Source organism: Elephas maximus, chromosome 23 (genome assembly GCF_024166365.1).
Source record: "Elephas maximus indicus isolate mEleMax1 chromosome 23, mEleMax1 primary haplotype, whole genome shotgun sequence".
In the NCBI taxonomy this organism is placed as follows: Eukaryota; Metazoa; Chordata; class Mammalia; order Proboscidea; family Elephantidae; genus Elephas; species Elephas maximus.
In genome coordinates, this window is record NC_064841.1 from 57,230,203 (window position 1) to 57,251,940 (window position 21,738).

General features: G+C 40.7%; 1 protein-coding gene across 1 annotated transcript in view; it reads left to right on the top strand.

Annotated features, from left to right (window-relative positions):
- Nucleotides 1-21,738, top strand: part of ATP8A2 (ATPase phospholipid transporting 8A2) — a 705,555-nt gene that overhangs the window by 527,659 nt on the left and 156,158 nt on the right. The window contains exons 26-27 of the mRNA XM_049867411.1: nucleotides 1,316-1,499; nucleotides 9,289-9,399. Of these exons, the coding sequence (XP_049723368.1) occupies nucleotides 1,316-1,499; nucleotides 9,289-9,399 (295 nt within the window). The remainder of the gene's footprint in view (nucleotides 1-1,315; nucleotides 1,500-9,288; nucleotides 9,400-21,738) is intronic.

Below are 21,738 nucleotides of genomic sequence, written 5' to 3' on the forward strand. Positions count from 1 at the left end.
TCGTAATTCTTCCTGGGAAAGCCTTTGAGTGCCCATTCTAGTTTGTAAGGATAGTAAATGTATCCAGTCTTTAGTGACTGGCAAGAAAAACACATAATAAAGTTTGCTTAATGAATAAGAAGAGCTGTGTGTGTTTTCCCCCTTTTTAAAGGAGTCCCTGGGCGGATCAAATGACTAAGCGCTTGGCCGCTTGTCTACGTTTTGTTAAGGTTTCAGGGGAAGATGGAGTCTGTCTGCTTTAAATTTCTATAGAATAACTGTTCTTACAGTTGTTCGGGGAATGAAATACCATGGTTTTTTAACTTGTGGGTGCTGCCTCTGTACCTCTGCGAAACCCAGAAAAGTCTTTTACTTTGTGTGTGTTTAAGTGAATTCAGGGGTTTTCCAGTAAAGTTCCAAATTTAAATCAGCTTACCAATGCAGAATGTAGAGTAAATCAGCCCTGAAGTACTAGTAGATTTATCATGTTGTTATATTATCTGGACTTAGACTATGAACAAACACTTCTTTATAAGTAAAGGGCTGTACTTTAGATACCACCGATTGGTATTTGGTCAGCTTCCCCTTTTCCCCAGATGGCTGTGGGCTTATGAAAAGTAGTCGACTTTCTTTGATTCTTTTTGGAAACCCAAGGGGTTGCCACTTGGCGAAGGCTGCTGTAATCTCCCCTTTGGGGCTGTGCTTCCCCATCAGTCCCACTGTAATCGACCTTTCTCCCCCATGACTCCCATTCTTGTGGCCTTCTGCCTTGGCTGCCCTTCAGACATTGTCTCCATCTCTGGATTTCTTTGTAGAGCTAGATGAGAAGCCTTTCTTCTTTTCTCTTACTCTAGCCCTTCTCATGCCCTGCCAATTTTCGTTCCTTTCTGTAAAAGCCAATTTTACAGACAGTTCCCTTGCCAGCCCTTCGATGTGTCTGATGAATGGCAAACCAAAATGGGGTCTCCATGAGTGTTCTAATTTATTGGAAAGATGTTCCCCAAGACCTCTGGAACTGAGCGTCGCTGCCTTTATCATTCAGGAGGGGACATGTGTACCTGAGCAGTTCACCTTCCTACTTCCCACTGAGAAGGGTGATTACAAATGGGCTGTGTTTTAACTCAGCTTTGAGTTGTACATTTCATCTGTGCAGTTGGCAAATGCTTGAAAGCCACCAGCTACTGTTTTCTGACAGCTCTTTGCACATGAGCATAAAATGTATGTATGGAGTTTGGAAATTGTCCAGTAACTGCCCTTTTAATGCAGCTCAGTGCAGATTACAGCTGTTACCCTGGAAAGCCAGGTAGAGTAAGAACTCCTCTTTTTTCTCTTACAGAGTATCTCCTCTGCAGAAGTCTGAAATAGTCGACGTGGTTAAGAAGCGAGTGAAGGCCATCACGCTTGCCATCGGGGATGGGGCCAATGATGTGGGGATGATCCAGACTGCCCATGTGGGTGTGGGCATCAGTGGGAACGAGGGCATGCAGGCCACCAACAACTCGGACTACGCCATCGCACAGGTGAGAGCAGGCTGAGCAGCTGGCCCATCCTGTTGATAGGGAAGTCAGTTGGGTTGGAGGTCTGCGGTTAACCTCCATGCCACCCCAGGAATGCTGCCACCCCTTTTGAGGCTGCTGTATAGATGGAATCGCTAATGCGTTTGGGTTTCTCCGTCACGTTTATCTTGTGCATTTTGGAGGTCCTGTTTTTTTTGTCCCGCTAGTTGAGATTCCTTTGGCCAGCCGTGGGATTGGCCAGGATGCTCTGTCCCCAGGCGAGAAGCCATCCATGACTGCTAGGCCTCTGGTCCTGCTAATAATAACTCCAGTGTAGCATTTAGTCTTTTCAGAAATGTGTTGCCTTAATCCCTTCACGCTAAAAACATGGGCCACACATACAAGTTCGGAGCCACATACAGCCCAGGTTCACATGCTGGTCCTCTGCAATTTCCAGCTCTACTCCCCCCACCACCCCAAGGTAGAGACCTGCACAGAATCACCAGACAGAGTCCCTTCCAGCTCCATAGGTCTGTGAACACAGCAAGGAATTATAAAATCCTTAGGAGAAGTGGATGAAATCAATCTTCTTCCTTTGTTGCTTTCACATAAATTCTCAAAATAGTTCCAAAAGTAGGTAGGAGAAGGAATTCTGATGTCACAGGTGGGAAAACTGGGGTTCCCAGCATCAGGCGACCTGCCTGAAGTCCAGGAGTCGGCCGGTCGGGGTCAGAGAACAGCAGGCCTGTGTGTGAGCAGGAGACTAGCCCAGCACACCTGCCTGTTTCCTTTCCCCAGTCAACTGCTCCATGGCCGCTGGGAATCGTGCTTCCTGTAGTCTGTCAGCAACTCTATGTGTTATACGCCCCAGCGTTATTAAATACTTGAGTTATAGCATCATGTGGCTGGAAGGGATCTTGAGAGGTTTCCTAGGAGTTCCAGGCAAATATTTGCCTGTCTTTCCTTTAAAATGTCTAGGGAAGGGAGATTCCACGACCTTCTTTACTGAAATGGAACACGAAGGGGGTGTGGAATCCTGAGCAATCGCACTCTTCAAATTAAAAGGGTCAAAGAAGTGTGGGGTGGGGATCAGGGTTGTGTAACTCTATTTAGGGGTTTTCTCCCCCTCCAGTGTAATTGTTACCTTTGCCAAAGGAACTCGTAAATGGTCTTCATCTTCTCCTGTTCAAGGTCTTTTATGATTAGACAGAAATCATATTATTTTAGAACAGTTTTCCTCTTTGCCATCATACCCTCTCCACCCAATAATATAATACACTACATCTACCTTAATTAATACGGAACGCTGGGTGGCTCTGTGGTAGAATTCTTGCCTCCATGTGGGAGACCTGGGTTCCACTCCCAGCTGGTGAATGCACGTCATGCATGGCTACCGCCCATCTGTCATGGGAGGCTTGTGTGTTGCTATGATGCTGAACAGGATTCAGCAAAGCTTCCAGACTAAGACCAACTAGGAAGAAAGGTCTAGCGATCTACTCCTGAAAATCAACCAGCGAAACTCCTGTGGCTCACAATGGTATGATCCCCAACCAATCATGGGGATGATGCAGGACCAGGCAGCATTTTGTTCCATTGTGCATGGGGGTCTCCATGTGTCGGCTGATGGCAGCCAACAACAACAACTTTAATTACTAAACTAACAGTTCCACACTTTGATGAATTATTTTACCCTATTGAAATGATAAATGCCCCTGACTGAAGCTAACATCTGTTATTGGCATTTTAATGTGGCTAAATAAGTTTTTGACTGAGTTTTTGAGAAAGTACCCTGTAGGGTTATATACTAAAGGAAAAAGAAGATTAGCTCAAAGATAAATCCTTGGAAAAATTATGAAGTGGGCAAAGTTCTATTTCCATTTCTTTCCTGCCTACTTTGTGCATTTATCCACACTGACAGCCCCTGGGCTGATAGCTCCCTGTGATTGTTGCCTTGTCCATGTACAGCCGTTGCTGGCATACTATGCCCATAGCCGACCGCTTCCTGCTCTTGTCTGGAGAGAATCATTCCTGCCCCCTACGTTTTTAATGTTTTTTAAACGACCTCATGAAAATAGCATTTTGATTTAGTGTATTTTTTCTTCTGGAAATAAGTCATTGTAGCGCTAAAGTTGAGACACTCAGGATGGCTCAAGCAGATGTTGTGTGTGCTCATTGAAGTCTAACATCAGGGGGCCCAGGTCAAATACAAACTTCCTCTTTATTTGTTTAGCTCCTTATTTTATGATTCCCCATTCCCCTTTGGAATCCTTAATGAGCCTTTATGGGGAGCTTCATTTTTCCATATGTACCTCTTCTGCCATTTTGAAGTCCTCAGTCATTTAGACCTGGGAGTAAGTTGAGGACTTACCATCCTTCCCCCAGATCTTCTGGAATAACTCATTGAAATGTAATTTCATCTTGGAGGTAGTTCATTCTCTTTAGTGCTAATGGAAATTATAATGTGGTTTCCTCCTGCTTTTTAAAATATTGCATTATATTCAGTCAGGATCTTTCTTTTCTATGTGTAATTTTTATTTCAAAAGTAATCTGAAAGTAGTAGGAAGTTTACCGTAGCAAAAGAATTTCTAATGTTTGTAGATGTTCTCAATACAGCCTGATCCTCCCTCCATAAAAGGGTTTCAGCTTGTGGACTGCCCAGAGGCAGTGGGCTTCTGACTCTGGGATTTAGAACAAGGAGATTAAGGCAACCAAGGGGGAACTCTACCCCATGTGAGGCCAATTCAATGTATACAAACTGTGAATTTAAACGGGATTGTTCCTTGCAGCACATTCATGCCAGAACACAACACAATCTGTTGTCGTTGGATACTGTCAAGTTCATTCTGACTCATAGTGACCCTACATACAACTGAACCAAACACTGCCCAGTCCTGTGCCATCCTCACAAAAAATGCTGTGCTTGAGCCCATCATGGCAGCCACTGTGTCAACCCATCTCATTGAGGGTCTTCCTCTCTCACTGACTCTCTACTTCACCAAGCATCATGTCCTTCTCTAGAGACTGGTCCCTCCTGATAACTTGTCCAAAGTACATGAGATGAAATCTCACCATCCTTGCTTCTAAGGAGCATTCTACCTGTACTTCTTCCAAGACAGATTTGTTTGTCCTTTTGGCAGTTCATGGTATATTCAATATTCTTAGCCAACAACATAATTTAAATGTATCAGTTCTTTTTTTTGTTTTCCCTATTCATTGTCCAGCTTTCAAATGCATATGAGGCAATTGAAAATACCATGGCTTGTATCAGAAATGCTTTAGTCCTCAAACTGATACATTCGCTTTTTTATCACATTTAAGAGACCTTTTTTTTTTTTTTGAGGCGGGCGTCCCTAATGGCACAGTGGTTAAGTGTTTGGCTGCTAACCAAATCGTTGGCAGTTTGAATCCATCAGCTACTCCTTGGAAACCCTATGGGGCAGTTCTGCTGTGTTCTGTAGGGTCGCTCTGAGTCGGAATTGACTCAATGGCAATGGGTTTGTTTTTTGGTTTAAGAGGTCTTTTGTAGCAGATTTGCCCAGTGTAATACGTCATTTGATTTCTTGACTGCTGCTTCCATGGGCATTGATTGTAGATCCAAGTAAAATGAAATCCTTGACAATTTCAATATTTTCTCCATTTATCATGATGTTGCTTATTGGTCCATTTGTGAGGATTTTCATTTTCTTTAAGTCAAGGTGTAATCCATATTGAAGGCTGTGGTCTTTGATCTCCATCAGTAAGTGCTTCCAGTCCCCTTCACTTTCATCAAACAAGGTTGTGTCATCTGCATGACACAGGTTGTTAATGAGTCTTCCTCCAATTCTGATGCCACATTCTTCTTCATATAGTCCAGCTTCTCAGATTATTTTCTCAGCATACAGACTGAGTAAGTATGGTGAAAGGATACAATCCTGGCAGATACCTTTTCTGATTTTAAATCACACAGCATTTCCTTGTTCTGTTCAAACAACTGCCTCTTGGTCTATGTACAGATGCCACATGAGCGCAATTAAGTGTTCTAGAATTCCCATTCTTCACGATGTTATCCATAATTTGTTATGATCCACACAGCCAAATGCTTTTGCACAGTCAATAAAACACAGGTAAACATCTTTCTGGTATTCTGTGCTTTCCACCAAGATCCGTCTGACATCAACAATGATGTCCTTCATTCCACATCCTCTTCAGAATCTGGCTTGAATTTCCAGCAGTTCCCTGTCAGTGTACTGCTACAACTGTTTTTGAATTATCTTCAGCGTAATTTTACTTGCATGCAATGTTAATGATATTGTTTGATAGTTTCTGCATTCCGTGGGATTGCCTTTCTTTGGAATAGGGACATATATGGATCTCTTCCAGTCAGTTAGCCAGCCAGGTAGCTGTCTTCCAAATTTCTTGGCTTAGATGAGTGAGTGCTTCCAGCAATGAATCCATTTGTTGAAATATCTCCATTAATATTCCATCAGTTCCTGGATCCTTGTTTTTTGCCAATGCCTTCAGTGCTGCTTGGACTTCTTACTTCAGTACCATTGGTTCTTGATCATATGCTACCTCCTGAAATGGTTGAATGTCAACCAATTTCTTTTGGTGTAGTGACTCTGTATTCTATTTTCTTTTGATGCTTCCTGAATCATTCAGTATTTTGCCCATAGAATCCTTCAATATTGCAACTCAAGACTTGAATTTTTAATTCAGTTCTTTTAGCTTGAGTAATGCCAAACGTGTTCTTCCCTTTTGGTTTTCTAACTCCAGGTCTTTGCATGTTTCAGTATAATACTTTACTTTGTTTTCTCAATTGCCCTTTGAAATCTTTGTTCAGCTCTTTTACTTCATCATTTCTTCCTTTCACTTTAGCCACTCTGTTCAAGAGCAAGTTTCAGAGCCTTTCCTGACATCCATTTTGGTCCTTTTTTTTTTTTTTTTTCCTGTATTTTTAATGACCTTTCTTCATGTATGATGTCCTTGATGTCATTCTATAACTCGTCTAGAGTTCAATCATTAGTGTTCAGTGCGTCAAGCCTATTCTTAAGATGGTCTCTAAATTTAGGTGAAATATACTCAAGGTTGTACTTTGGCCCTCATGGACTTGTTCTAATTTTCTTCAGCTTCAACTTGAACTTGGATGTGAGCAATTGATGGTCTGTTCCAAAGTCGGCCCCTGGCTTTGTTCTGACTGATGATGTGGAGCGTTTCTATCATCTGTTTCAACAGATGTAGTCAATTTGACTCCTGTGTATTCCATCTGGTGAGGTCCACATGTATACTCATAGTTTACATTTTTGAAAAAAGGTATTTGCAGTGAACAAGTCGTTGGTCTTGCAAAATTCTGTCATGTGGTCTCTGGCATTGTTTCTATCAACAAGGCCATATTTTCTGTCAATCCTTCTTCTTTGTTTCTAGCTTTTGCATTCCAATCGCTAGTACTTGTCAATGCCTCTTGATTGTATGTTTGATCAATTTCATACTGCAGAAGTTGGAAAAAATCTTCAGTTTCTTCATCTTTGGCCTTCGTGTTTGGAGCGTAAATTTGAATTATAGTCGTATTAACTGCTGTCCCTCATAAGTATACGAATATTATCCTATCATTGGCAGCACTGTATTTCAGGATAGATCTACAAAACAAAAACAAAATCTTATTTTCCTGCCTCCTGCTCAATATTCAGACTTTTGGGGGCCTTTGTGAAATAGGACACGGAAGACAAAACCAGGCTTAAGAGGAGGATAAGCAAATATGATTGGAGTTTTCCCACAGAAATCCTCTACCCCAGGTTGGACTAATTTGTTTTATTAGAATATTGCTAGCTCTTTATTTCAAACTGCAAAACCATTAAGTTCCTATCAAATTAGTATCACTTAGGTTCTCCTTGACCTCCCCCTCCCCGCCCCCGACAGCACAGCACTCTGACAAGAGGTGCTTTTTATGCTATGAGAAAAGAGAACATAACAGGTGTAGGCATGGAGGCAGATAGCATCATGGACTGGATTGCTTGGAGCCATTTGTATGTATGTGTGTGTCTGTGTATATGTGTGTGCATGTGCGTGTCATTATTTTAACCTGAGGGCTGGCAATGAAAGAAGGTGTGTATATACGTGTACCTGCTTTTAGAACAGGATGCTGTTACACACAGGTTCCTGTCCCTTGTTGCTGATGTCACAATAAAATATGTGATTGTGTAGAGACATCTCTTTACCACTGTGATTTTCTTTCCTTCAGTTTAGTCAGTTGCCTTCCTTTAATAATTAAGATCCTTTATCTTTTGCTGTTCATGCTTTTGTTATTATATCAGATAATCCATTGTTAAAAGCCTTGCCCCTGCATTTTCTTCTAAGGTTTCTGTGGTTTTAACTTTCACATTTAGGTCCTTAATCCATTTTGGATTTGTTTTTGTGTATGGCGTAAGGCATGGATCCTGTTTCATTTTTCTGTATGTTATTGTTGTTAGGTGCCATCAAGTCAGTTTTGACTCATAGCGACCCTGTGTACAACAGAATGAAATGTTGCCTAGTCCTGCACCATCTTCATGATCATTGCTCTATTTGAACTCATTGTTGTAGACACTGTGTCAATCCATCTCTTTTTCGCTGACCCTCTGCTTCACAAAGCATGATGTCCTTCTCCAGGGACTGGTCACACCTGATAACATGTCCAAAGTACATGAGATGAAATCTCGCCGTCTTTTCTTCTAAGTAGCATTCTGGCTATACTTTTTCCAAGACAGATTTGTTTGTTCTTCTGGCAGTCCATGGTATATTCAGTATTCTTCACCAACACGATAATTCAAAGGCATTAATTCTTCTTTATTCTTGCTTATTCATTGTCCAGCTTTCACGTGCATATAAAGCTATTGAAAATACCACTGCTTGAATCAGGTGCATGTACAGATCCAGAAATTTTCCCAACACCATTTATTGAAGAGACTCTTCTTTCCCTATTGAGTGGACTTAGCACCCTTGTAAAAAATCACTTGATCATATATATGGGTGTGAGTTTACCTCAGAAACCCTGGTGGTGTAGTAGGTAAGTGCTACAGCTGCTAACCAAAGAGTCAGCAGTTCGAATCTGCCAGGTCCTCCTTGGAAACTCTATAGGGCAGCTCTACTCGGTCCTACAGGGTTGCTATGAGTCGGAATCAACTCGAGAGCGCTGGGTTTGGTTTTTTTGTTTTGGAGTTCACCTCTGGACTTTCTATCCTAGTCAACTGATCTTTGTGTCTATCATTGTACCAGTACCAGGCTATTTTGATAATGTAGCTGTATAATATGTTTTGAGATCAGAAAGTGTGAGTCCTCCTACTTTGTTCTTCTTCAAAATTGCTTCAGCTATTTGGGGACTCTATAATTAAGACCCTTTAGAAAGCGTTAACCTAAATAGAATTTTATGAGAATTACCATTTCACGTCTAGTAGGTTGTTTGGGTAAAATAATAATTATTCAGATTTAAAAGAAGATTTTAAATGTTCTGAAAAACAAAAAAACAAAAGCCAAACCAGTTGCTCTTGAGTTGACTCTGACTCAAGGTGACCCTACATGTATCAGAATAGAACTGTGTTCCGTAGGGTTTTCAATGACTGATTTTTTGGAAGTAGATTTCCAGATATTTCTTCCGCTAGTTATTCTCATCAGGCCTGAAGGCTGCCCCTTTAGTGAATGGTTTTCTGAGGTTGTCTGTATAATCTAGTTTTGTCTACCTACCTTATCTGTCATCTTCAGCTCATATGGAATCCCTGATGTTTGAGATACTGGAAGAAAGATGATCTCTTATTCTCATTCTAAGTGATTGGCTCTTCTAAACTTTGTTATTTATATTTTTCAGTTTTCCTACTTGGAGAAGCTTCTGTTGGTCCATGGAGCCTGGAGCTACAACCGAGTGACCAAGTGCATATTGTACTGCTTCTACAAGAACGTGGTGTTGTACATTATTGAGGTAAAAAAGGTTTAAGTTGTTTGTTTTTAATTTGAGAATGTAGCCTTTCTCAGAGGACGCATTTAAGGAAATTTCAAAGAAGAAGTTCGTTAAATAGAATTTTATTTTTAAAGATGTTGTTGTGAGTTTATCGAGCCTATGAAACAAACAGCCTGCTTTGAACCCAGATGTACCTCCCAGATCAAGGTCCTCAGGCAGAAGCACCAGCACCAGAAGTCTTCAGCCTTCTCTCCCCTGGACCATGACCTCTTCCCACACTGTGCCCCTGGAGGATGGATAAAGACACCCTTGATCGCAGAGCTCCTCTGGGCCTGCCCTCTAGCCTGTTGCTGTAACTGACACCCTCCTCCTCCCAGGGGTTGGGGGGAGGTCAGAGCCTGGGCAGCAGATGTTCATGCTCTTCTTGCGGGCGGTGGAGGACTGTAGACAAACTGGTTATTTTTTCTTTACTAGAATGAGCTCAGAGATTAGGCCCTTGACTACTAGCTGAAAGGTTGGTGGTTCAAAGCCATCAGCCACTCTGTGGGAGAAAAGACCTGGCGATCTGCTCCCATAAAGATTACAGCCTAGGAAACCCTGTGGATCAGGTTTGCTCTGTCCTATAGTGTCACTGTTAGTTGGAATCGACAAGACAGTGCACAACAACAACAGCAAAATGAGCAGGGCCCAATTTCGTATTGTATTTATCATGGAACCTGTAACTTGCCTTATAGGAATGAACCCAGATGCTATCATCAAACTATTTTTCAAGGTGAAGAAAAGCACAAAGAGTAGAAAAGGCATTTATGATTGATAGCAGTAGGAGTACCAGTCATCACCTTGTTTTCCTTTTTAAGAACAGGGCTTCTATAAAGTTGTGGCTCTTGAGGCCATCATGACTAATGGGTTTTCAGAGGCAACTTCTATTTAGAAAAAGGCGAAGTAGACGGTCACTCTGTGGAGAAATAGGAAACCAATTATAATTTTTTATTGTGATTAATAACTCATTCTCTTAGGGGTTATTCTATGTCTTATTTTTCAGCCCTTGGCAAAAATAATAACCAACGCATAGATTTGATGAGGTCTCCTAGAATACACAGTTCAGATAATTTAATGAGTGGCTTGCTCATGTAACTGTGATTAATCATTTATTTACCACATTGTCAGCATTCTTTCCTGCTGAAGCATTCAAGTCAAACATAGAGATTGGTGTTACTTCTTCCATAACGGAACTACTTCAGGCTAATTTTCCCATTTTGGGCAGATTGCTCGCTGCACAGGCCACCCAGCCAAAGGGGTAAATGGAAGCTAAAGTGTAGCCTCCATTTCTCCAACCCTCCGGTGGTGTGGAACCTGCTACTGGGCTGCGTGCCCTGCACAGAGGGTGCCTCTTCCTGGTTCTCACACAAGGACCTTGTGGACTGGGACAGCCCTGATTGCTACAGGGGTTGGTACTCTTAAAGAATTTGACGAGCCATCAAAAGAGATCTGGTTAAAATCCTGAGCATGGATCCATTCTTCCTAATTTGAGAGGAATCCTTTGTGTGAAATGTCCTGTCAACTTACATTAAACAAATGAAGTTATATCCCTAGGAAGAAAACAAGCATCAGGGTCTTGATACACTTGGAGATGTAACTGCAGATGTATTCAGTATGGTGAGGTTACAATCAGTAGTAATAATTTAAAAACTCATCCATAATGTGTCTGTCTGTCTTGTGCTGCAAAATTCAAATCCGTCCACTCTGGATCAGAAATTATAGATGTTCCGTGTAATGGGTTTCGTGAGTTCTAGCTTCTTCTTGCCCTCATTGGTACAGTTCCCACTGGGCACTTGAAGAAGGGTGTCCCCTCCCCCTTCCTGTTGTTTGTGTTTGTGATAGCAGTAACTCCTGAGTGTCAGCGGGGTCATAGATAGCCAGTGTGGTGGACTACAATGAAGGAAAAGTGGAATTCCCATTCCTGCATCTCATCCCAAGTTTCACATGCATTTTAAGCTACTCTAGCTGGTGACCTCACAAGACTTCTTAATAACCTGGTTTTCCTCACAATCAGCAATTTACAGATAGTCTAGACTTCTTATCAAGAAATTCTACATGAAGCTCCCAGCCCCATAGCTTTCCAGAGCTTCCTGGGGACCCTTCTTAGTCATTTACACCTACTATCTTGCCGTTTTTTTCACTTCAACTGGGGCGAGGCTAAGAAGAGGACGATCTTAGTCTGTGTGGAAAAAAAAAAGCTGTTTGGAACTAGGCTCTGGAAATGCCACATTGGGGCCTCAAATTAATCTTCAAATTGTAGCTACACAACAACTGTTTAATGGTCTTCCATAAACTTCCTTTTAAAATACCCTCAAAAAGTTTTTTAAAAAATTGAAGAAGTCTCCATCTCTCTATGCACAATTTTCTATTTAGTATTTCTGGGAGATATTAATTTGAAAACCAAGAAAACAAAATTCTGACTGAGCCTAGACTATCCGAGCACTTGCTCAGACGTGTCTGCTATTGCCGCGTAGCTGCTGTGGCATCAACGTGAGCTTCAAACGTCGTATTAAAAACAGGAAAACACTACTTGCATGCTACTGTAGTATGTTTTCAACTGTAAGATTTGCTCAGTTGCAAAGCATGCATGTGCTTTCTAAGGGTATCTGTATAATTAATTACTTAAGTAACAATAAATTAAGTGTAGTATTTCTCTTAATGATATTCTTGTTGCAATGGGAAATCCTTTGCAATAGCCAATATATTCTAATCTTAAATGCCTTCTGGTAACTACCAGGTCTTATTTTTATACTTAGTTATTTAAAAATATAGCCTAAAAACAATTTGGAAAATTAGAAAAACTACACACATGCACACATATGCCTTATAGTCAGCCACTACTATGAGGATCATGAAATGATTTGAGTTGCCCATAAAAACTGCCTGGAAGAGCTATTGGCCTGTGATGTAATGTAATCTACTCACTGGGTGTACTAACCTAAAGCACTGGAATACATGGGTATATTCCCATTGCAGTATGGGACACAAGCAGAAAGTTCCCTCACTCTCAACCCCATCTTCTGCTCTCCTTTGCAGTCCCGTTGTGTACATTCTGTTCTCACCTTGTTCTATGTATTTACAGTGATGTGCACAAATACAAACAAATGGAAGTTTTAGCATCAATATCATCAGGCTGTGTGACCATGTTCAGTAATTCATGTTTTACTTAACAGCATAGATTGGAGCCCACTCCCCACCGATACAAAAACATCTATTCATGGTATTTCATGGTATGGTTCGCCACTATCTATTTCACCATTCCCGTATTGATAAACCTCAAGTCATCTCCAGTTTCACTAACAAAAAGCCCCGTGGAATGCCAGCTTTCCCTTGACACAATCCATTAATATTTCACCAAAAAGAAATTGATTTAATTAGACCATTCTTACCATAGTAACACATACTCGCTTTATGTGTTTTTATTCTTACATCAGGTGATTTGTTGTTCACAGATCTTGTGGTTTTTTGGAGTGCCACATAAAATTTGTTCAGGCTAAATAAGAGAGAAGACAGTTGTTCAACCCAGTTGCTTTAAGTGATTAAAAAATGGGAACAAAATAACAGAGTCGATGATTTAGTAGTGGCTCTGCTAATAAGTAGAACTGCAAATACATCTGATTTTGGTCTCAATCCCCACTGCTATTGTTTTAATTTAGTACCTTTTACCTGGACGATTGCAAAAACCGCAGTTTTGTCTCCTTGAACCATCTATCATGCAGCCAGGGAGAGATTTCAAAAACATGCTTCTAGTCAGTTCCAGTGCCAGGCACAGTATCTGGAGCATAGGCACTCAAAAATGTTGACAGTGAGTGAATGACTGAATGAATCCCACTACCATTCTTCCATCCCTTCAGGGCTCACCATTGCCTTCTAATAAAATCCCAAATTCTTCCTTCTATTCACCTGCTCCTTCTTCTGTGGTCTGAACCCCAATTGATGCCAACCTTGACTCCCACTAGACCCCTCCTTTTTTGTTGTTTTTAATCAGTTTTTTTTAGGTTTAATTAGCATACACTAAGATTCATCCTTCTTAGGTGTACATTTCTATGCATTAAAACCAAATTTTTATCATTAGAGATTGAGAGGCAATTTTCTGTCTTCCTCTGGTAGACAAAGGCTAAAACATCACAATCCATAATAAATGATGATGACCAGAATGTCACAACCCTAGTACATGGTGACCAGGTTGTTACAACTCTAGAAGCTGATGACAAGATTGTCACAGCCCTAGTAGAAGATGACCAGAATGTCACAGCTATAGTATACAATGGCCAGAATATCTCAGCCCTAGTAGATGATGACTAGAATGTCACAGCCCTAGCACATAATGACAAGGTTGTCACATCCCTAGATGGTGACCAGAATGGTCACAGCCCTAGTAGAAAATGACTATGATGTCAGAGCCCTTGTAGATGATGAGTAGGCTGTCACAGCCCTCGTAGACAATAACCAGGATGTCGCAGCCCTAGTTGACAGTGACCAGAATGTCACAGCCCTAGTAGAAAATGACTATAATGTCAGAGCCCTTGTAGATGATGAGTAGACTGTCACAGCCCTAGTGGATGATGACCAGAATGTCACAGCCCTAGTAGAAAATGACTATAATGTCAGAGCCCTTGTAGATGATGAGTAGACTGTCACAGCCCTAGTGGATGATGACCAGAATGTCACAGCCCTAGTAGATGGCAACCAGAACGTCACAGCCCTAGTAGATGGCAACCAGAATGTCACAGCCCTAGAAGACTATGGTTAGAATGTCACAGCCCTAGTAGATGATGATTAGAACATCACAGCCCTAGTGGATGATGAGTAGAATGTCACAGTGCTAGGATATGATGACCAGGATGTCACAGCCCTAGTAGATGATGACTAGAATGTTACAACCATAGTACATGATGACCAGAATATCACAGCGCTAGTAGACGATGATTAGAAAATCCTAGCCCTAGAAGATGATAACCAGAATGTCACAACTGTAGTGGACAATAACTAGAATGTTGCAGCCCTAGAAGATGATGACCAGAGTGTCATAACCCAAGTAGACAATGTCCACAATATCACAGATCTAAAAGAGAATGACCAGAGTGTACCAGCCCTAGTGGACAATAGAGCCCAAGTGTTTGTGAAAGGCCCATCGTGTGTCTTCAGAGGGATACAAAAATGTGTAGACAGATCTGTGTTTTGGAAAGTTTATCTAAGATTTGAAAAACTACTTTACATACCGTTTTGTTTAGTATTAACCTAATTAAAAGCAAAGCTTTTTGGCCTTGGCCAGATGGAACATAATTCTCAGAGGGTAAAATCCTGCTGTGGGCTAGAATAGTCTTGACAGACTTAATTTCTATCAGCCAGCTCAAGGGAGGCACACATCTTATATTGTCTGTGTTTGGGGCAAGCATAGGAAGTAAATTAGTAAAGGCAAAGTGATTGGACTGGATGAGATATGTGAATGGTCAATGAAGGTGACCTGAACAACTTGACAGGAGTTTTGTGGATGTTAGAAGGTAGAATCCTTTTTTCATTCTGGAATGGGCAAATTACATGGAAAAAAGGTTTCAGAAAATTTGTTGTCAGTATGTAGGCAGATGGAAAGCAGAGAACTTAAATGCAGTTTTTAAGCCTGTGGCATAAATCATGACCACTATGTAACCATCTCCCCATGTAATTTACATGCAGAAAAGATAGAGTAACTTTTTAAGACTCATTGATTTTGACAATGGAAGGAATTCACTTTGAATCCGAAGACTGGAGGTTGTGGTTTTAGGGAAGGATTCCTATATATTTCTGAAGTCCTAATGTGACCCCTCTGTGGTATTTCCTAAAGGGAAGAATTGAGTAAATTTTTTAAAGTACCTAACCTGTCTATAAACCAGAAGTCAGTTACTCAGAATTTCCTTAATGAAGCACGTTTTTAAAGCCTAGCACTGTCAGCGTTTTGAGTATTTACTACGTGTGCATTTTTCCATGGTTCATCCTGAACCCTTAGCAAAAGATATTTAGAATAGATAAAATTTTTACTGATAATAAAATTTAAATACAAAAACAATAGGAGAGTTACTTAAGTTTAACCTATATTTCAAAAAAGCACCATAGGGATTTATTTTAAAATTGAGTGTAGCAATAAAGAAGATATGCCAAATTATCTTTGAAATAGAGATGAGACTGAAATTATGATGATAGTTATCTGATGATTTCTAATTCAGAGAATACTATTTATGTGAAAAAATGGAAATTGTGTACCACTATGCAAAAAAAAAAATTTCTATCAAGTCTATTCCAACTCGTAGTGACCCCATGTATGTCAGAGTAGAACTGTGCTCCGCTCGCTGGGTTTTTGATGGCTGTGACCCTTCAGAAGCAAGTCCCCAGGCCTCAAACCACCAATCTATCAGTCAGAGAGTAGCTGCTGAGCACATAACGATTTGTGCCACCTGAGGACTTCATTATGTGAAAAAGTGGGAATTATATACCACTCATAGTGTCTATTTTTTACACCACCTATGAGAGATTTTAGTGTTTACATGGGATCATTAACGGGTATGGGATAAAGTCCAGGGAATTAAATACATATTTAGCATGGAGGCCTGGAAATATTATCACTGAATAAGAAAGAGAGAGTCTAAGGCCATAGCAATATTGGGGTGAAATGAAGCCTAACCAACTGGCTTTAGCTGAGAACCAGTTAAATTTTGCCAGCATCTGACATCCCTGCAAGAAGCAAACAGAAGAAGAAGCTGTGCTACATGCTACTACACAGGATATGAGATAAGGCCTACCAGCATTTCCTTGTCTGTGTGTCTTCAGACTGAAAAAGTAAAATGAATTATGGCTTATATGAAAAAAATTCTCAGTAGATGAATACTTTGAATTTTTTATTTTTCTGAAAATACATATATAGTCCCTTTAGCTGTTTTACTTTATTTTTTTCTGATTTTGAAGAGGTTTTGATTTTTTCACCACGTTTCATGTCCCTATTGTTGCACAGTGGTTAAAGTGCTCAGCTGCTTAACTGAAAGGTTGGTGGTTCAAACCCACCAGCCACTCCACAGGAGAAAGATTTAGCAGTCTGCTTTCTTAAAGATACTGCCTTGGAAACCCTATGGGGCAGTTCCACTCTGTCCTATAGGGTCGCTATGAATTGGAATCTACTCAGTGGCAGTGGGTTTGTTATTTTTTTGGTATTGTTTGAAAATAATTACAGTTGAATTGCTTGTAGATAGCCCTTTCTTTCATTTAATATATGATCGATTTCTTGTTTGGGGAACTAAGGTTTAATATGCACATCTGCAGAAATTCTGCAGAGTTAGTCAGACATATTCCAAGCATGTAGGTGTTTCCCTATAGTAAGCCAGGCTGCATTGTGAATTATGAAAGAACACACTGACTTTGAGGTATATTTCACTCTTAAGTGTCAAAATAGATGATAGATGTTTTAAACTATGATAAAAAAAAAAATCCCCCCTTTTGAGTGTAATTTATGAATTAAATACAGCTCAGAAAATGTGTTTTGTTCTTGACACGAGAAATCTCATTATGATAAAATACAAAATTTCTAGCAGCTAAACCTACCTCTTTTGGCCTGCAGGCCTGCTTGGTCAGCTGGTTTTATGTTTCCTGATATTCTTTGTTTGAGGGCCTAGATTGGTATGTGTACACTTAATGTGGGATTGTTAATGGGAACAGATCAGTTGAAAAACACAGTCCACATGTGGGCCTTCCTGTAACCATTGTGGGTTCCTCAAATGAGAAACCATCCATCCATTTTCTATTAAAAGCTTTGTAGGAGAAGAATGGAAATCTATTTTGGTTCTCATTACATGTGGTTTCATTTCTATAAATTTAATTTCAACACTATAACATTTCGTAGTAAGGTACATTCTTTGTGTAAATCCTAGTATTAGAATTTTCAACCCAACTAAAATTCATTTTAAGAACAGTTGTTGTGTGTCATTGAGTTTGTTTTGCCTCATAGCGACCCCATATGACAGAGTAGAACTTCCTCAGAAGTTTTCCTGGGTTGTAATCTTTATGGGAACAGATCACTGGGCCTTACTTCCATGGAGCCGCTAGGTGGATTTGAAGTGCCAGCCTTTTTGGTTAGTCAAATGCTTAACTGCCACCAGAGTGCCTGGTTTTGAGAACTAGGAGAATGGTATCACGCAAATACTGTTAAATCAACAACCATGTGTCATTTACTCTATAACAGAGAGATTTCTAGAACCAGGGCCACCACAACAAGCTTTGTCCCTGCTCTCAAAGTCCCCAGTCTGTTGGGAGTGATGGGTGAACAGAGCGTGAAACATCCTCTGAGAGTCACGTGCTCAGGGAACTTTGACTGTAGGCCTGGCGCTAAGCCCATCCCAAGAACGTTCCAGTTTGCAGAGCTCATGATTACGTGGCTGGTTTATACTTTATCCTGGTAATTGTTGAGCAATAACTATAATTTTAATATGATAGAGGTAAAGTTAAGGAGCCCTGGTAGTGCAATGGCTAAAATGATTGACTGCTACCTGAAAGGTCAATAGTTCGAAACCACCAGCGGCTCTGCAGGATAAAGATGCGGCAGTTTGCTTCCATAGAGATTTACAGCTTCGGAAACCCTATGGGGTCACTATGAGTCAGAATTGACTCGAGGGCAGTGGGTTTGGTTTTTGGTCTGAACGTAAAATTATTTAGAGAAAGACTTTTCATTCGGTAATTTGAGAATGAGAATTTACTAGAAATAGAAACTTTCTGAATACTATTCCCCTTGTATCATTTGGAGTCCCTGGGTAGTGTAAACAGTTACCACCTCTGCTATTAACTGACATATTGGAGTCTACCCAGGGACACCTTGGAAGAAAGGCCTGGAGATCTACTTCCAAAACATCACCAAAAAGAAAAAACAAAACCAAATTCATTGTTGTTGAGTCGATCCCATCTCATAGTGACTCTGTAGGGCAGAGTAGAACTGCCCCATGGAGCTTCCCAGGAGCGCCTGGTGGTTTCGAACTGCCAACCTTTTGGTTAGCAGCCGTAGCTCTTAACCAGCGCCTCGAGGGTTTCCCAAAACATCACAGCCATTCACGGCCATTGAAAACCCTGTGAACACAGCTGTACTTTTACACGCATGGGGTCACCATGAGTTGGAGTCAACTCAGCAGCAACTGGTTGGTTTGTATCATTTATTTCCAAGTCAAGCCCTATCGGATCCTGAGGACAAGATGAACAAAATAGAGAGATCCTGCTCTTAGAATATAGTAGAGAACACAGGTAAGAAATCCAGCAGTTACAATACGGTGTGTTTGGTGCTGGCATAGAGAAAGACAGCTTTCAGTGAGAGCTCTTAGAAGTGGCACTCTACAGCCTTGATGGGTCAGGGCCTCAGGTTTGCAGATGGAATGAGTTAAGACATGCAGGTTGAATAGGAATGAAGAGGATGGGAGGAGAGGGTCATATCAGTGTGCTGGAAAGAGTCAAGTGCCTCTCTTTCCCACCCAACCCTCCCTGTTGATTCCAGCTCTATGATAAATGTCAAAAGTCAGCCCAGCCCTTGAGTGAACAACAGGGAAGAAGCAAGGTTTGTGGGGTTTTATATTTCAGTGGGAGGATGGCTACAGAACAAGTTGGGCATGTTTAAGAAACGTTCTTTTAAAGCCTACTTGGTTACTGCTGCTTTACAGAGGTGGGAGTTTACTAGCAAAAGGTGTGGGAAGGGAGAGGTTGTTATAAAGCCAGAGAAGTGTCAGCAGTCTGTAGGGATTCTCCTCTATGATACACAATCACTTTGAACTTTATAAGAGTAGACCCTTACGGCCTTTTATATGTGACTCTATACGCTTTTTAGTCATGTTTTATAACTGCCTTATTTAAAAGGATCATCATAAAGATCCAGCATTAAAAATACATATATTTAGGCATTGATGGTTTAAAAACTGAGTCTCTGAAACTCCATAAAGTGCTTACACCTCCCTGGAATTAAAAAAAAAAGTGCAAGTTCAGAAACAAAATTCATGGTAAAGAACGTTGACTGGTTGGTTCGTATCATTTATCCCCCTTCTCCAAGTCAAGTCAAGCACTGTTGGGTCTTGATGACACTATGAACAAGACAGCAGACTCTGCTCTCGGAATCTAGTAGGGAACACAGATGAGAACTCCAGCAGTTACAGTGCAGTGTGTTCTGTGCTGGCGTAGAGGAAGACAGCTTTTGATGAGAACTCTTAGAAGCGGTACTTTACAGCCTTGGTGGGTCAGGGCTCCAGAACCTTTGAGAGATGGGTGCTGTGTTGGAGTGACTCTGTATGCAGAATGTCCACTCTTCTTCCCTGCTCCTGTTATTGCAGCAGAAATGAATAAAAAGACCATCAAGGGAGTCCAGCTCATTTCACCACTTGCGCTTACTCGCATATCCCAACTTGTTTCCCTTTCTGAATATCCCATTTTGTTCATAGGCAGCACCCGATAGTTGAGTACTGATTGCCTCTCAGGTTAATGTTATTTTTATTTATCGGATTATGATGACTTTCCTAAGCTCAGGGACCATTTCTTTACTTTTTGTCCCGTGTCCCCTACAGGACTGAGTACACGGTGCTCAATAAACTGATGATCCATTGACTACATTTCAGTAGAGGCAGATATGGAAGAGTTTACTGAACTTTTGGAGCATTTTTTTTTAGAGTATATAAGATTGATGGTTGTTACGTGCCATCGAGTTGATTCCAACTCATAGCAACCTCATGTGACAGAGTAGAACTGCCCCATAGGTTTTCCAAGGCCGTAACCTTTACAGGAGCAGACTGCCATGCCTTTCTCCCACAGAGCGGCTGGTGTGTTCAAATCACTTACCTTTCAGTTAGCAGCCACGATCTTAGCCGTTGCACCCTCTGGGCTCCTTATGAGATTACATATGTGTGTGTGTGTGTGTGTATGAAACCCTGGTAGCGTACTGGTTAAGAGCTACAGCTGCTAACCAAAAGGTTGGCAGTTCAAATCCACCAGGTGCTCCTTGGAAACCCTATGCGGCAGTTCTACTGTGTCCTATAAGGTCACTATGAGTCGGAATTGACTTGGCAGCGGCTTTTTTGGTTATATGTGTTTTTATTATTATATTATTTGCTTTTCCTTTTAGGAAATACCTTTCTTATCTAACTTAAATCTTTCCTGGCACAGTTTTCAAATAGAGAACTCTACCCTCCAAGTATTAGAACATTATTATATTACAAGTTATTTAACCTCATCTTTTGAAAGAATGAAGGACAGTTTTGATCTCGTTCTTCAAACACATTCCTACCTTCCTTTAAATTTTGTTTTGGCTAAAATTCTCAAATACATGTTTTCAGTCTTCTGAAGTTGAGTTTACTGATTAGGTTTTTTTCTTCTGTTTTTTGTTTGTTTGCTTTTCCCTGTTATTTTGTTATAAAGCTTTCCTGTATGTCTTTCTGTTCTTTCTTCTGCCAGTGAAGACAAAGTTTCCTAAAACTTTGAAATCACACTTCCTTTAATTTTTTTAATTAATTTTGTGACAGTGTATAAGGACGAATTTGCTAGATCATTTCTATCAGTTTTTATAAGCACTCGGCTACCTATTGAAAGGTTGGCAGTTCAAATCCACTCAGAGACACCTCAGAAGAAAGGCCTGGTGATCTACTTCTGAAAAGTCAGCCACTGAAAACAGAGCACAGTTCAACTCTGACACCCATGGCGTTGCCATGAGTTGGAATTGACTCAACACAACTGGTTTAGTTTTTTAGGCACCTTAATACCATCATTCTGACCCGGTGGGTTTCAGTGACATTGGATTAATATGTTAGAAACCCCAAGATCAAGAATGAGACTTCAAATAGGCTGTAGAAAAATGTGACAAGTGCAAGAACACCTTTTGTAGTAGATGAGGGAGGAGATGATGGGAAGGAGACAAGGACAGCTCGTAAAGTATCTGCTCCAGTGATGGCGAGATCTCCTCCTTAGTCTGACAGTCCTACACTTGCTTAGAATCAGTCTATTTCCTGGAGTGCCCGATTTCTCTGAACTGGTTGGCCTGATACAGGAAATGGATATAGGTTTTGGCCTGTAGTTTTAAAACACCTTTATATATACAAATGAAACATAATTATTTATGATACACCATTCATCTTTCTTTCTGTGTCTTGGACATATGAGTTTGCTCCCTTTGACCTTTAGCTAAGCTGGTTTCCATTTCTAAGTATCACATTAAGAAACTCTTCTCCCTTCTAGTCAATTTTTGTACGGTTTAACTCATGTAAACTACTATATTAGTTTTCCCAACAGCTCTCCAGGGGGTTTAGCATGCCCTTCATTTTTCAATTCCATTGTCTTGACCAA